Raw genomic sequence first — 16,465 nt, 5'->3', positions numbered from 1 at the left:
GTTCCAAAGCTCAGCACTGTCCCCATGACTTGTCCTACCTGACTATCGTCTTTTCCACGTATCCACTCCAAACTCCTCCCTGACCTATCACCTTCAGCCCCTCCCCCACTCACCTATTGTACTCTATACTACTTTCTCCCCACCCCCACCCTCCTCTAGCTTATCTCTCCACCCTTCAGGCTCACTGCCTTTATTCCTGATGAAGGGCTTTTGCCCAAAACGTCGATTTTACTGCTCCTCGAATGCTGCCTGAACTGCTGTGCTCTTCCAGCACCACTAATCCAGAATCTGGCTTCCAGCATCTGCAGTCATTGTTTTTACCTTTCAGATTCTGGTTGGCCTGTCATGCATTTCCATTATGTTCTACCTTTAATTTATATTTGCAGCATTGATCCTTTTATTTATCTTAGCTACATCATAACAGAATCAACAGACTGTTTCCCATTTGGCCTTTATATTTTTATTCCCACAAAAAGGGCTGAAAATCATCACCAAATGCATTAATACATTTTAGAAAAAGACCTACTCCCAATCTTTCACATATACTCACTTTAGTGTTCCACTTAAAATGAAATTCAGTTGTGGCATTAATAGACTATCAGGAGAGGCCAGATAGCGATCAAACTGGACCTAGAAAACACACACATTCAATTCAATTAGATAGATATTCAAAAGGGTGTACTATTTTTCCTATGTTAAACTACTGAAGATTGACAATAACTAAGGAATTGATATTTTTTAAATTAGCAGGATTTGTGGAAATACGTTATTCACTTCAGCTCATTGGAACTAATGCAAAAAAAACTATGAAGGAGCATTCTATTTGTTGGTAATTAGGTTGCGTCATCATTGGCACATTTTTTTAAACCATTGACGGGATGTGGGCATCACTAGTCTGGCCAGCATTTGTTACTCATTCCTAATTGTCCACAGGGCGGGTATGACTCACATGTAGGCCAGGTCAGGGTGGTAAATGTCCAGTGATATTACCATCATGCCACCCCTTTCTCGACAGAACATTGAACCACAGGAGGAGACTACGAACCGTGGTGAAGGTAGTAGAAAATTAACACATTTTGTTTCAGCCTTCAATATCAGTACCAGGGTACTGCAGCTCAGGTACAGCTCAAATCCTGGAAGTGTAAATCTCCTCTGTGTTGTCATTCTTACACGCGAACCACAAACTCACAAGAGTAATCATGTGACCTACCATGGGAAATGTCATAATTTCCTACAGTAGTTGTTGCAATAGTTTCTGATCATGGATTTGCATAGTAGTAAATTGTTTCTAGTGCTTTGCAGAAGGCTAGAGAATAATCAAAATTATTTAATGTGAGACCTCTAAGGGCAGGAGGGGAGGGGGGAGAGAGAGAGAGGGGGAGAGAGAGAGAGAGAGACAATTGAAGGTTTTCTGAAAACATATCTTCAAAACACTTGCTCCATCTTCCAAATCTCTGGAGGCCTCAAATATTCTCCTGTAGGCCTTTCTTTAAATTCATTCAGAGAATGTGGGCTTCCTTGGCAAGGCCAACATTTATTGCCCATCATTAATTGCCCTTGAGAAGGTGATGGTGAGCTGCCTTGACTAACCCAGTCGATTTGGTACAGGTACACCTAAAATGCTCATGATTTGGAGGTGCCGGTATTGGACTGGGATGTACAAAGTTAAAAATTACACAACACCAGATTATAGTCCAACAGGTCTATTTGGAAGCACTTGCTTTTGGACCACTGCTCCTTCATCAAATCATAAGCTTATTCTCCACAACTACCTGATGAACTCCTCCACAACTACCTCCAAAAGCTAGTGTTTCCAAATGAACCTGGTGGACTATAATCTGGTATTGTGAGATTTTTTAACCTAAAATGCTGTTAGGAAGGGAGTTCCAGGATTTTGGTCCAATGACAGTAAAGGGATGGTACTATATTTCCAAGTCAGGATGGTGAGCAGCTTAGAGGGGAACTTGCAGGTAGTGGTGTCCCATGTATTTGCTGTCCTTGTCCTCCAAGATGGAATGGTTGTGCATTTCCTAGGTGTTATCTAAGCAGTTTTACTGAATTTCTACAGTGTGTCTTGTAGACGATACACACTGCTGCTACTGGGCGCCAGGATAGTCGGAGTGAATGTTTGTGGATGTCGTGCTAAACAGTTTGGCTGCTTTGTCCTGGATGGTTGTCAAGCTTCTTAAGTGTTGTTGGAACTGCATTCATCCAGGGCAATCTTGAGATAAGTTACTCACTGCAGGAGTTCAACCATCTGACCTGTTATTGCAGCCACATTATTTATACAGCTATACCCCACTCCGATTATACCACATTCCAATCCCTCTGATTACAGTTTGACAGCCCTATCATATTTTTGATCATTGCCTTCTCTTCAAATTCACAGTGTTGTTAGGAGTGTTAGGTAAATTGGATTGTTTTTATTCCAATGAAGGAGGCCCAGAACCTGCATGTCCTTGGCGGAGAGGGAGGGGGAGTTAAAGTGTTCAGCTACACTGCAATGGGATTGGTTGGTGCGAGTGTCCCAGAGATCGTATCTGGGCACATGAGGACGTAATGAGCATATTCTTTCAAGATCAGAGCCAAACGTTACAGAGATAGATGCTCATTTGGAAAATACAACCATGCCCTTGGCCTCGGTTTTGGAGTAGCTAGGCTTCTGTATATACTGTTAGATTTTGAAGTCATAGTACAGCATCTATTAATGGAAAGTATTAGTCAATGAACCATTGGGCAACTCTCAAGTTAAATTGCAACAAATATAGCATTTAAGGAGAAATAATGAAGATGGTGTCAATACTAAAAAGAATTCCAGCTCAGACCTTTATTGCTTTTCAGAATTGGAAGGTCAAGTAAAGAGAAACATGGCAAGGCCGAGTTGGGAATGGAAGTTTGGGCACCTCAAGCAGGGTCTGTGTGATCTTGTGTCAGCTTTGTTTCAGTAGTTCTGTATAACACCAGGCTCATTCTGGGTTTAAAAAACAGGTCCCAAAAAATGCAATAAAAGGTTCTGAACCCTGTGTCATCTAGTGCAATATGTGAATTCATGCATATTAAGTAAGCCAAATCTTCATGAGAAAATTCATGGATATTCACAAATTTGATAACAGATTAAAGAGACAACATAATCCATTCAACAGCTACAAGCAAAATAGTAACCTTGTTACACAAACACAAAAAGAATTAATGACCTTATTTAACTCAGATTTCCCTTCAGTGTTTTCGTGTTGATATGCTGGAATTCCAGCAGAGACGCAAGGAAGGAAATGGCCTCATATGGCACAACACAGTTCCTGAAGCCATTTCCTGTCCACAATGACTAGACAAGTGCTTCTTGTGCACTCAGCAAGATCTAGTTAACTTTTTGATCAAAAGAAGAATAAAAACATTCTTTGCTCATCTTAAAACAAAAATATTTGACTTTATAAATACTAAGATCGTGTTTTACATAAAATTTGGTGCATGAACATTGTTTTTTGTGCATTTAACTGCATGGGATTGACGGATAATGATTTGTGTTACAGGAACATTTGTTGCCATTATAAAGCACAAAGGAAGCACACTTTAGTCATAACACAGATAGAGTGACCTGGATCACATGATTATTCTCTTTTCATTCTTTTTGTTGGCTTTCCTGTAGTTTGTTTTTGGATGGGGACTACATTATAGCTGAGCCACTTTCAGGAAATTACAAAAAGGTTCATTTTGGGTTAGAAAAGAACTAGTCCATATGAGAATAAGATGTATCTGCTTTGGTTACCACATCACTAGGTGATTTATTAAATGAAAAGGAAGCTAGCTGTTTCTGTATATATTTGGAGACATGTTCTTATACAAATATTGCACAATGATATTTCCAAGTACCTCACAGGACCAACTGGCAAGTCAACAAATTGTATCTTTACCATTGCTCCTGAACACATTTTTGTTCAAATGTTAGTCAGATGCAGGATCAAAATTCCAATTGTATCCCCACAATATATTTTATTTGTAAGGTTTCAAAACTACAGTTAATATGGTGAAAAATATGCATGACGTGGTCATTGTTCACTATGTGTCATATTGTTTCTCTGATGATGCTACACTGAGTCATTGCACCTTATCTCAGCAGTTGGGCTCTTGACTTCAAGTCAAAGATTGAATTCAAAAGGCAACATCATACACAAGATGAGCAGTTCAGAATAATGCTGAGAGAGTGCTGCACCTTCAGAGATACCTTCCTTCAGGTGAGATGTTAAACTAAAAACCCAACTCAGGTGGATATGAAAACTTCCATTGCACTACTCAAATAACTCCATTGAAGTTTGAGCAATGTATATTTCTCTCAATGCTATCCCAAAAACAAATTATGTGACTAGAAAGACCAAATCATAAAAGAGGTCCTTTTCCTTTGGCTCTGTACTGCCAAAGCTACATTACACTACGATAATCCCACTTTCCAGCACCAGCTCCCTAGCTTTGAATGTAATGACATTTTGTCATCCAAGTAGTTTTCAAAGGCTGTGAGATTACCTACGTCAAGTAAGCTCCCAGGTAGTGCATTCCAGACCCCCATCACACTGTGTTTTGCTCAACTTCTCTCTAAACCTCCTGTCTTTCACCTTAAGGTTATATGCCCATGTTAATGACTGTTTGACTAGGGGGAACAACAGCTTTCTATTCATCCTATCCACGATCCTCATAATCCTATACATTTCTATCAGATCACCGCTCAACCTTTTCTGCTCCAAAGAAAAACAACTTGAGAGTATTCAGCCTCTCTTCATAGCTAAAGTACTACATCCTAGGCAAAATCCTGGTGAATTTCCTCTAAACCCCCTCTGTGAAATCACATTCTCCTTAAAGCGCACAGACTAGAACTGCACACAGATTTCAGCTGTGGCCAAACAATGTCCCACACAGCTTCAACATAAACACCCTGCTCTTATAATCTACGCTTTGAAAAATATAGGCAAGTGTCCCGTATGTTGTCTTAACTAACCTGCCGTGCCACACTTAGGAACTTGTGGACAAACACCACGAGATCGCTCTGTTCCTCTGAGCTTCCTAGTGTTCTGCTATTCATTGAGTACTCCCTTGTCTTGTTTCTTCTTCTTCTTCCAATGCTCATCAGTTCACAGTTTCCAAGGTTAAATTTCATCTGCCACTGATCTGCTCATTTGGCTAATCCATTTGTATCCTCCTGTAACCTAAGACCTTCTTCCTCGCTGTTAACCACCTGGCCTATCTTTGTGTCATCTACAAAGTTATCATCCCCCTCATCCACTCCCACAGTCATCTACTTTGCTTTAGCAGTAAATAATAGCAGTAAGTAATAGCACAAAGAGATGTATTTCATGACTGATCTAATTTCAGCGAGGAGAATGTGAGGACTGCAAATGCTGGAGAGTGCGTGCTGTGAGTCAAGTAGTGTGGTGCTGGAAAAGCACAGCAGGTCAGGCAGCGGCCGAGAAGCAGGAGAGACTAGCTTATGTTTGAAACATCAACTCCTTGGATGCTGCCTGACTGGCTGTGCTTTTCCAGTGCCACCTTTTTTTTTATCTCATTTCAGCCTCAAATTCACTTTCCCGTCAGTTCTCCATAACCCTTCAACCTGTTTCTAATTAAAAACATATTTGTCCAACTCCTCCTTTTAAATCTGAAATAGATAATTTTTTGTCAAAGTTATTAAAGGCCAAAGACAATCAGACCCGATCTCACTGAATGGTGAAACAAGCTCGAGGGGCTGAATGGCCTACTCCTGTTCTTATGTTTCTCGAATCTGCTCATTGCTGGCATCCATCACACTCTGGTGCAGTGAATTGCACAGATTCACAATTCAAACTATTAAATTCCATAACTGATAAGAAAACCATTAATAATATTTATTGCTGCTCAATAATAAGAAACACAACTGAAGTTAAACATGGTTTCACTGTGTTTTGAAATCTTGACAAGAAAATAGAGTAGTCACTCTGCGCCATAGAATACAAATGTCATTGGTACTATGTCCCATCAGGATGAACTTGACTTTAGTTTCAAGTATGTTTAAGTCTGAAAGTTATTTTTTTAAATTATTTCCACCAAATAGAGTTCTTGAACTGTGTTACTGCAGAAGAGCTGAAGAAAGTGGGGTGACTGTGAAAAGCAATTGATCAGGGTTGAAATACGGTTGAATATTCTGGAGCTTCACTTCCTTACCTTTGGAACCACAGAGAAATTCTGCAGAACTTTGCATGGAAAATTAAACAGGAAAGGAAGAACAGAAGATTTGCAAAGATTATATTTTTCTCGTTGAAGGGATAGGCTTGATGAACAATCTTTTCTTGTTCCATGCATTCTTCACGCTACAGTGTTTTCACATGTCATCAATACATTATCAAAGTATGGAATGTTATGTTGTGCATCAACCCTCTGTGAGCAATCTTCAAGTAAATAATACTGCTAAACTACACAGCACGAAGAGGTATATTTCAGCTAACTGAGCATCAGAATGGATGGGTTGGAACAAAATATAGATAGCGTAAAATATGATGCAATTAAATCATATGATTAATAAATGCTAATTAATTTTGTTATATTCCATTGTTTATCAACAATTACAAATACTTTGTTTTGTTTGACACACTTACCATAGCAGCTTTCAGTGATCCTCCATCCATATTGGGAAGACTGGATAAAGGACCCTAACAAACAGAACAAAAAGTAGTCTAGAAATGTGACATAAATGGCTTTTCTGGCATTAATTGGAGGTGATAAACTGCCTATATAATTATATACCTGCTCTGGTTTGTGTTGTTGTACACTGTTGTAAATGTAGCTTAATCCTGCTCTGGTTAACACAAATGAAGCTTGTTCATTTATTAAAGTATCTAAATGTGCTTCAATCTGCAGAAAGAAAGAAAGAACTCGTAAACAAACCTTGAATCCCCTCCACATAGTATCAAGAGTAGAGCTTACCAAATGCCAAGATGTGATTCAACTTGCATTCCATGATCATATCAGTTAAATACTTTTCAGATCATGTTATGGGAGCAGTCCAAACATGCCCCAAGCAGTTCCATTCAAAAAGCAGAGAATGTCCTGAATTGAACTATGAAAAGCAAGTACGCTCGAGTCCACAGCTGTTTCTAAGTGATTTCTTTTAAAACATAGATCCCGTTTCAACTGCAATAAAGTATTTGGATGTTTTATATGAAAAAACAGGCTCAACACACTTGGGTTCCATTTCAGAAGGGACAAAATTAGTACAAATACTACCAGTTAGGAACTATTTTAGCATGTGTCAGCTATGAGCCAATAGGAAGCACCTTCAACTGAGTCAGAAGATTATTGGTTCAAGTTTCAATTAAGCTAAAAAAATCAGAACAAACTTGCCAGTGAGGGAGTGCTTCACTATCAGAGTTTTTCCAATGGAATGTGAAACAGGGGTCCTGTATACATTCTCTGTCGGCATAAAAGATCTCATGGCATCATTTTAACTGGGAGCTATCTCCATTGTCCTGGCCAATGTTTATCACATAACAGAATCAGTATCATAGTGCTGTTTTTAAAAGCTTTGCTGAGTGCAAGCTGGCTACCATTTTGTACATTGCAGCTGTAAGAATACTTCAAACATACTTCATTGGTTGGAAAGCACCTTGTGGTTGTGAAACGGTGCTAGACAAATTCATGTCTGGAACCAACAAGGGAATAGGTGATTTTAAACAGAGTAACAGGATTTAGGGAGGTCAAACAATAAAAAGGAACACACAATAAATGACAGAGGGGTAGATGAAGTGAGATATCTTGGTGTGCAAGTACACAGATCACTAAAGGTAGCAGAACAGATAGACAAGTTTGTAAAGAAGGCACATGGAATGGTCTCCTTCATTGGCAAAGGCATAAAATACAAAAGTAGGGACATAATGTGTAAGACACTGGTGAGGGCTCAACTGGTGTGCACAGTTCTGGTCACATTACAGGCAGAACATAATTGCTCCACAGAGAGGGCAGAGGAGATTTACTAGAATATTACCAGGGTTGGAGAATTGTAGCTACAAGAAGAGTCATAAAGTCACACAGCATAGAAACAGACTCTTTGCTCCAAACAGTCCATGCTGACCATGTTCCCAAACTAAACTAGTCCCACCTGCCTGATCTTGGCCTATATCCCTCCAAAACTTTCTTATTCATGAAATTACCCAAATGTCTTTTAAATGTTGCAACTGCAACTGCATCTATCACTTTCTCTGGCCGCTCATTCCACACACGAACCACTCTGTGTCAAAAAGGTTGCCCCTCATGTCCTTTTACAATCTTTCGCTTCTTACCTTAAAAATATGCCTCCTTTGCCAATGAAGGAGACCATTCCATGTGCCTTCTTTACAAACTTGTCTATCTGTACTGCTACCTTTAGGGATCTGTGTACTCGCACACTTCATCTACCCACCCTAGGGAAAAGATCCTTGTCATTCATCATTTAAATGCCCCTCAAAACTTTCTAAACCTCTATTAGGTCATCCCTCAACCTCCTACACTCCAGTGAAAAATGCCCCAGCCTTACCAGTCTATTTTTATATCTCAAGCCCTCCATTTCCAGCAATGTCCTGATAAATCTTTTCTGAATATTCTCCAGTTTAATAATATCCTTCCTATAGCTGGGCGACCATGAACTGCACATGTACTCCAGAAGAGGCCTCACCAACATCCTGTACAACCTCAACATGATGTCACAACTCCTATACTCAGAGGTCTGAGCACTGAAGGCAAGTATGCTATGCAACTCTGTACCCATCCTGTCTGTGATGCAATTTTCAAAGTGATAATTCCTGATCCCCTAGATTTCTTTGTTCTATGCAGGATCCTGAGATTGAGTGACTGGAGATGTAGGGATGGTTTCCATGGCACTGAGAGGTGATATGATTGAGGTATACAAAATTGTGCAGGACAGGAGGAACTTGTTTCCTTGGCAGAGAGTTCAAAAGCCAGGGGTCACAGATTAAAGCGAAGTGGCAGAAGGATTAGAGAGGACATGAGGAAAACGTCTTTACACAGAGGGTGGTGGAATTTGCTGCCGAGTTGGCGATGGAGGCAGAGACCCAAAACTCTTTTAAAAAGTACCTTAAGTGTTGTAAGCTGCAGGGGTATGGGCCATGTACAGCAAGATGGAATTAGAAAGGGCATCTGGGTGTCTTTTGGTAAGCATGGACAAAATGGGCTGAGTGCCCCCCTTTCTCTGCTGTATCATTTCTATGGTTCTATGTAATGAAATAGAATTAATAAATAATCTCAAAGTAAAAGACCCTCCGGTACAAGTGCCCATAACATGATATAATTTCACAGTCAGTTTGAGAGTGAGAAATTTGGGCCTGAAAGAAGCATAATGATGAGAATATGGAGCTGCCTCACGTGGACTGGGCAAACTAATTTTAAAAATACACTGCACAAAAACAGAAAGAGTCATTAACAAATGACTCTTTCATACTTCTCAACCAAAATATAATCCATGAAGAAAGACTCAATGAGAAGAATGCACCATTTGTGATTAACTAAGCAGGTTAAGGATGGTACTGAATTGAAAGAAAACTGGACAATGCTGCAAAGAATAACAGTAAACCAGAAGATTAGGTACAATATGAAAACAAGTGAAGAATAATTTTTTTAAAAAGAAAGAGGGAGGAACAGCAGTATAAGGGAAAACTAGCAAGAAATATGACAGCAGGCAGAGAACATTTCTTCAGTGTCCAATGAGCATTGGTTCCTTAGAGGGTGAAATTGGGGTATGAACAATGGAACATGGAAATGATAGAGACTTTAAACAAATGTTAAACATCTTGTTTTTATAACAGAAAATGTGAAACATCTCAAAAGCATTTAAAAAGGATGCCATGTAATAGTTTATTGCAGAAAAGCTCATGCGTTGAGTGTTACATATGAACGTCGATAGAGGACGAGCTAACTAAAGGAAACAGGATAATTGGGCATAAAAACAGGAATTGCTGGAGAAACTCAGCAGGTTTGGCAGCACCTGTGGAGAGAAAAACAAGATTAACAATTTGGGTCCAGTGACCCTTCTTCAGAATGCAAAGGGTCACTTCTGAAGAATGGTCACTTGACCTGAAATGTTAACTCTGTTTTCTTTCCACAAATGCTGCAGACCTGCTGAGGTTTTCCAGCAATTCCTGTTTTTGTTTTGGATTTCTAGCATCTGAGCTTCTCTGGGTTTTTTTTTGTTTCGGATAAATGGGATATTCTGAGGTTGGCCAACACTAATTAGTGGAGATTCACAGGATTATGTACTGGGCCTCAATTATTTATAATCTATATTAATGACTTGAATGAAGGGACAGACGGTATTGTAGCCAAATTTACTGATGATACAAAGAATAGGTGGGAAAACAAGTTTCAAAGATAGACTATAATGTGAGGATGAAAACAGGAAGTGCCAGAGAAAATCAATAGATCTGACAGCATCTGTAGAGAGAGGGAGAAACAAAGTTAGTGTTTTGAGTCCAAAGAGATGTCATATCAGACTTCAATGACAACTTTGCTTCTCTCTCCACAAATATTGCTGGACCTACTGAATTTCTCCAGCACATTGCTTTTTTTTTTCAGATCTCTAGCATTCATAGAGCTTTGCTTTTAGTAGAGGATGGGAAACTGTAAGGTTGTCCACTTTTGCAGAATGAACAGAAAAACAGATTATTAAAATGAATAGAGAATGCAGAGTGCTGCAATACAGAGAGATCTGGATGTCCTTGTGCAAGGATCACATTAAGTTAGCATGCAGACACAACAATGATGGCCTTTAATAGAAAACTGGTTGGCAGATAGGAAACAAATAGTTGGAATAAATAGATCTTTTATCCTATGAAGGAAGGTTGAGCAGGTTTAGGCAATACTATTGTAGTTCAGAAGAATGGGAGGCGATCTTAATGAAACACATATGATTCCGACAATCGTACAAAGTTCTCACTTGAAAGGGAACATGCTGAAAGGATGTTTCCTTTCTTGGGGAATCAAGAACTGGGATCACAATATTAGAATAAAGGGGTCTTTGATTTAAGATTGAGGTTAGGTAAAACTTTTGATGAGAAGCATTTTTCTTTGGAATTGTCTTTCAAAGAGAGAACTGTGGAAGCTGGCTCATATATTACATTCAAATTTTGAGCTAATTTTTGATTGACAAAGGAGCCGAGGGTCATAGGGTCAGGCAGGGAATTAGAGTTCAGGCCACACTCAGATAGCCATGATTTCCTGAACGCTGCAGCAGGCTTGATCGGCCAAGTGCCTGCTTCTCCCCTTTCTTCTCATGATTTAGGTTTTTCTTTTTAGAGTAATATTTTGAGGCAGGTTCTGTTACAAAGTGTAAAAGGGACAAATACGTGGATGCTATTTCTGCCACCTATAAAAACTATCTGCTCAAACATTTGTGTTTAATTATAGCATGATAACAAAACAATCTAAAGGGAAACACTTTGGAAAAACAAGCCTTCAGATTATGAGGACAGTAGAAGATTTATTAAAAATAATTCCAAGAGAAAAGATTGCAAATAATTAACGTAAGTGGAAATGTACAACCCAATGCAGTGTAAAGGGGAGCCTGAAACGAGATGTGCAGTTGAATGAGTAAATCATTATAACAACAGAACACTTGTCAGCTGGTGAATAACTAAGCATAGCTTTTTTTTTCCAATGTAAGTAATATACACAAATAGAGAGGAAGGGAGAGGTTTGCCACAAGAAAATAATCTCAGTCCTTGCCACCCTGGGATACATGATCTTCACAACTGCAATTTCCCCACCCACCCTTAAACTACCTCACTGAAGGATGCCCTAGCTCAATCATTAGGTCTGTTTGGTGCCCACAATCATCCCACACTACTAATGAAGCCAGGAACTGAAAAAACACAAGGGTCTTTCTGATGCCAGATGGGATGTCAACCAGAAAAATTTCCAAAAGTCAAAATCAACTACAGTTTTGGTACAGATGTGATGAGGAACCCAACATCACTTTTGAAAAATAAGACAAGTTTCAGTCTGAAATGTATAACCATATTAGTAGATATCCAGAAGGTACTTAATAAAGATGCATACCAGTCTTTAAAAGATTGCTTGAAGTAGCTACCTCAAAAAAGTTTTAAAAAGAATTTGCTCATGGGACATGGGCGCCACTAGCTGTGCCAGCATTTATTGCTCATCCCTAGTTGCCCCTGAGAAATTGATGGTGAGCTGCCATCTTGAAGTCCTGCAGTCCACATACTATGGGCTGACCTGCAACGCTGGTCAACAGGGAATTCTGGCCAAACTTTGGTGATATATTTCCAAGTCAGGATGGTAAGTGGCTTGAGAGGGAACTTGCAGGAAGTGGTGTTCACATATATCTGTACCCCTGTCCTTCCAAATGGAAGTGTTGGAGAGCTTAGAAGGTGTAGTTTTTTAATGAATTTCTACTGCATCTTGTACAGAGTAATCACTGCTGAGTATTGGTGGAGAGACTTTTGGATGTGGTGCCAATCTTAGCTGCTATTTCCTGAATGGTGTCAAGCTTCTTAAATTCTGTTGGAGCTGCACCTATCCAGGCAAGTGGGGAGTATTCTGTCACACTCTTGACTTCTGCCTTGTAGATTGTGGACAGGCTTTGTTTCCACAAAGACTGTGTGGTGGTCACTCTTACCAAAACTGTCACAGACAGGTTGATCTGCAGCAGGCAAATTGGTGAATAGTGAGAAGAAGGCAGACATCAATGGTGTGAGGAGAAACACCTTAAAGAGGTAACAAAGGAAATCCACAGGCATTTATAGCCATAGAAATGTGCTGCACAGAAACAGACCCTTCTGTCCAACTCAACAATGCCAACAGATACCCTAAATTGATCTATTACCATTTGGCCCACATCCTTCTAAACCCTATTCATATACCCTTCCAGATGCCTTTTAAATGTTGTAAGTGTACCAGCCTCTCCCACTTCTTCTGGCAATTCATTCCATAAATGCACCACTCTCTGCGTGAAAACGTGGCCCCGTAGGTTCCTTTGAAATCTTTCCCCTCTCATTCTAAACCTATGACTTCAAGTTTTAGACTCCCCCATCCTGGCAAAAAGGCTTTGTCTATTTACCCTATCCATGTCCTATAATGTCACCTCTTGGCGTCCGATTCTCCAGGGAAAATACCCCCAACCTATTCAACCTCTCCTAATTGCTCAAAGCCCTGCAAATGTTTTCTGAAACCTTTCAGGTTTCACAACATCTTTTCTATAGCAAGGGGGCCAGAATTGCATGCAGTATTCCTAAAGTGACCAAACCAATGTCCTGTACAGCTGCAAAATGATCTCCCAACTCCTACACTAAATGTTTCTAGCATTTAAATGACAAATAACAAACTGAAATATGAAATAAAAGCAGAATATGCATGAAATTCAAATTAGGTTAGCACTAGGAGACGTACCTGAAACTGGAGCATCTCAAGCCGCTTATCCGTAAATTCAAAGAGAGACAAAGTTGTTTTCATCATGTATAGAGAGTTTACCATGTATGTTGCCATGTCAGCAGTGTCAAGGTTACTGGCAGATACAGTGCACAACTGTAATAGTGGGTCCATTATACAGGAAAGTACCTGATGGAAGAAAGTTAAGTACTTTAGTATATTTGGTTCAGTAAACAGCTAACCTGAGGCTTTAAAGCATGCTCAAACAATCACTTGGTAGTACCAAACCTGAATAAGAATTTCTGTACCGGTGTGATGTTACGTATATAGGTCATCTGCCCTGACGAGCAGAGGATTGCAATCATCAGCGCATATGTTTGGCTGTTCGCAATGAGCAAGGTATTGACTGTACCCAACCAGCCACACTTGCAAAACTGACCACACACAGTGCCTAATGTTGACTGGTTTGCTAAGTGGAGTTTTAACTAATTAGTTTATGCATTTCACTGTCTAATTTTTATTCACTTTTTTCCTTTTGAAGTTGGTATTACACAGGACAGAAGAAGTCTCCAAGTGTCAGAAAATAATAAACACGAACAGTAAAAAAATTTCTCAACCAGAGAGGGATGAGCATAGCACTTGATTAAAGACATTTTTTACTCCGTTATATATATATATATATAAAGTACAACGCAAATTGCTGCAATGAAACTTGACTTTTCTGTGGGTTCACCCGTGCACATGAGACCATATGATGTTGGAGTAGAAGCAGGTTATTCAGCCCATTCAGTCTGTTTTGCCATTCACTTAAGTAGTATTTTGACGAAATGCCATGGCATACAAGATCCGTATGTCAACTGCATGGAAACAGGCTTGGAATAGATGGACGACTGATGACTGTATATGATGAACTCAGGGCTTTTTATCTATGCTATAAGAACTCTGACTTTCTGGCTCTATGACTCTCTTGCTACATCTCTCTCTATGAGATCACAGCTGATGTGATGATCCACAACTCCACTTTCCTACCTTTTCTTCATAATCCTTGATTCCTTTACTTCTCAAAAATCCATCTCAGCCTTGAATATTCTTAATGACCCAGCTTCTAAAGCCCGCTGTGACAAAGTATTTCACAGACTTGCTACCCATCTATCTAAAATTGATGGGCCTTTATTCTGAGATTTTGACCTCTGAGTCAAGAAGAGGTAACAATCTCTCAGCATCTTCCCTGCCAATCCCCCTAAGAGTTTTGTGTGTTTCAATAAGGTCATCTTTCATTTTTCTAAAATCCAATAATCTCAGGTCCATCAAACTTAACATCTCCTCATAAGATAGTTGATCCACACTTGAGAGCAACCTAGTGAACCTTCTCTGGACTGCCCACAATCTCAATTTATTGATAAGGGGACCAACATTTTTCACAGTATTCTAGGTGTGATCTAACTTATGGCTTATACAGTTTAGCAAGACATCTCTCTTTTTATACACTATTCCCTTTAAAATAAAGGCTTTCATTCCATTTCGCTTCCCTATTCAGCTATGATCTCATCGGATGGTGAAACAGGCTCAAGCGGCTGAATGATCAACTCCTGCTTCTAAGTTCCTATGTCTACCTAAACCTGTCTGCAAGCTTTTTGTGATTTGTGCACAAGGACCTCAAAATCCCTCTCAGTTGCAGCTTTCTGAAGGTTTTCTTACTTTTTGTAAAATCTATTTATAAATGTGGGTGTTGCTGACTGGGCAATATTTATTGATCATCCCTAATTGCCCTCGAGAAAATGACGGTGTTCAAATTGCAGCAGTCCATCTGCTCTACGTAGACCCCAATACTATAAGGGATGGAATTCCAGGATTTCTGCCTCTATCCCTTCTTGAGCAAGTATATCACACTGGCAGTTTTCCAATTTACTGAAACATTCCCAGAATCTAATTGGTTCTAGAATACTTTGACCAATGCCGTCATTACATCTGCAGGCATTTTACTTAAGTCCCTTGGATGAAAGCCACCAGGTCTTGCATCTTGTCTACTTTTAGACCCATTAGTTTGTCAAACTGTTGGTCCCAATCCATTCAATCATCCCATTAAGACCTTGTTTATCTGACATCTTTGTCATGTTTATAGAGTCCTCCAATGTGAAGATCATTGCAAAATATCACTAAGTTATCTGCCATTTTCCTGTTCCTAGTTATCAGTTCCCCATCGTTTCTTCCAATGGTCCCACATTCACCTTAGTTACTCATTCCTTTTATATACTGGCAGAAGCCCTTGCTACTCATTTTAATGTTTCTAGCCAAATTTACTTTCATAATTAATTTTTTCCCTTTTAATTAGCTTTTTAGTAATCTGTTGCTGGTTCTAAATAAAATCCCAATCCTCTGGCCTATCACTAGTTATCACACTTTGCATACTCTCCTTGATTTTATTCTTAACCAATGTTTATCCTTCTCATCAAGTTGTTCTTTTCAACCAGAATAAATTTTTGTTAAGCGTTATGAAATATCTGCTTAAATGACCGTCACTACTCATGTACAGAACCTACCCTTAGACCATTTTCCTGGAGCACTTTAGACTCCTCTGTCTTTAGTCCGCTGCAATGACCATTATTTTGTTGAAACCACTGGCTTGAGACTTGAGTTGCTCTCCCTCAAACTGCGTTTGAAATTCTATCATACTGTGATCATTAGAGGATCCTTAACTACAAGATCTCTATTAATCCTACTTCATTACAGATTACTCGATCTAAAATGGCCTGTTTCCAACTAGGTTGTGCAAAATACTGCTCGAACAAATAACCCTTGATGCAGAACTTTAGTCTTCCATATTCCCCTTGCCCTTGTGATTTGTCAAGTCAATGTATATATATATATATATTAAAATCATCCAATTGCAGTGCTCTTCTTCTGCACTTCCATTATTTCCTGATTTAAACATTGTCCTACAGTGAGGTAAACCTTTGGGGCTTATTAATGACTGTCACCCTTGAATTCTTTCCATTGCTACTCCTCGTTTTCACCCAAACAGATTCTACATCACAACCTATTGCACCTATATCTCAGCACCTTAGCATGGCTCTGA

General features: G+C 39.4%; 1 protein-coding gene across 1 annotated transcript in view; it reads right to left on the bottom strand.

Annotated features, from left to right (window-relative positions):
- cog6 (component of oligomeric golgi complex 6) overlaps positions 1-16,465 on the bottom strand; it is a 116,455-nt gene that overhangs the window by 2,857 nt on the left and 97,133 nt on the right. Inside the window, exons 15-18 of the mRNA XM_060826792.1 lie at positions 13,411-13,578; positions 6,763-6,870; positions 6,615-6,668; positions 551-630 (exon numbers count right to left, since the gene is read on the bottom strand). Of these exons, the coding sequence (XP_060682775.1) occupies positions 551-630; positions 6,615-6,668; positions 6,763-6,870; positions 13,411-13,578 (410 nt within the window). The remainder of the gene's footprint in view (positions 1-550; positions 631-6,614; positions 6,669-6,762; positions 6,871-13,410; positions 13,579-16,465) is intronic.

Source organism: Hemiscyllium ocellatum, chromosome 6 (assembly GCF_020745735.1).
Source record: "Hemiscyllium ocellatum isolate sHemOce1 chromosome 6, sHemOce1.pat.X.cur, whole genome shotgun sequence".
NCBI classification, from domain to species: Eukaryota; Metazoa; Chordata; class Chondrichthyes; order Orectolobiformes; family Hemiscylliidae; genus Hemiscyllium; species Hemiscyllium ocellatum.
This window is presented reverse-complemented; position numbering and strand designations above follow the sequence as displayed.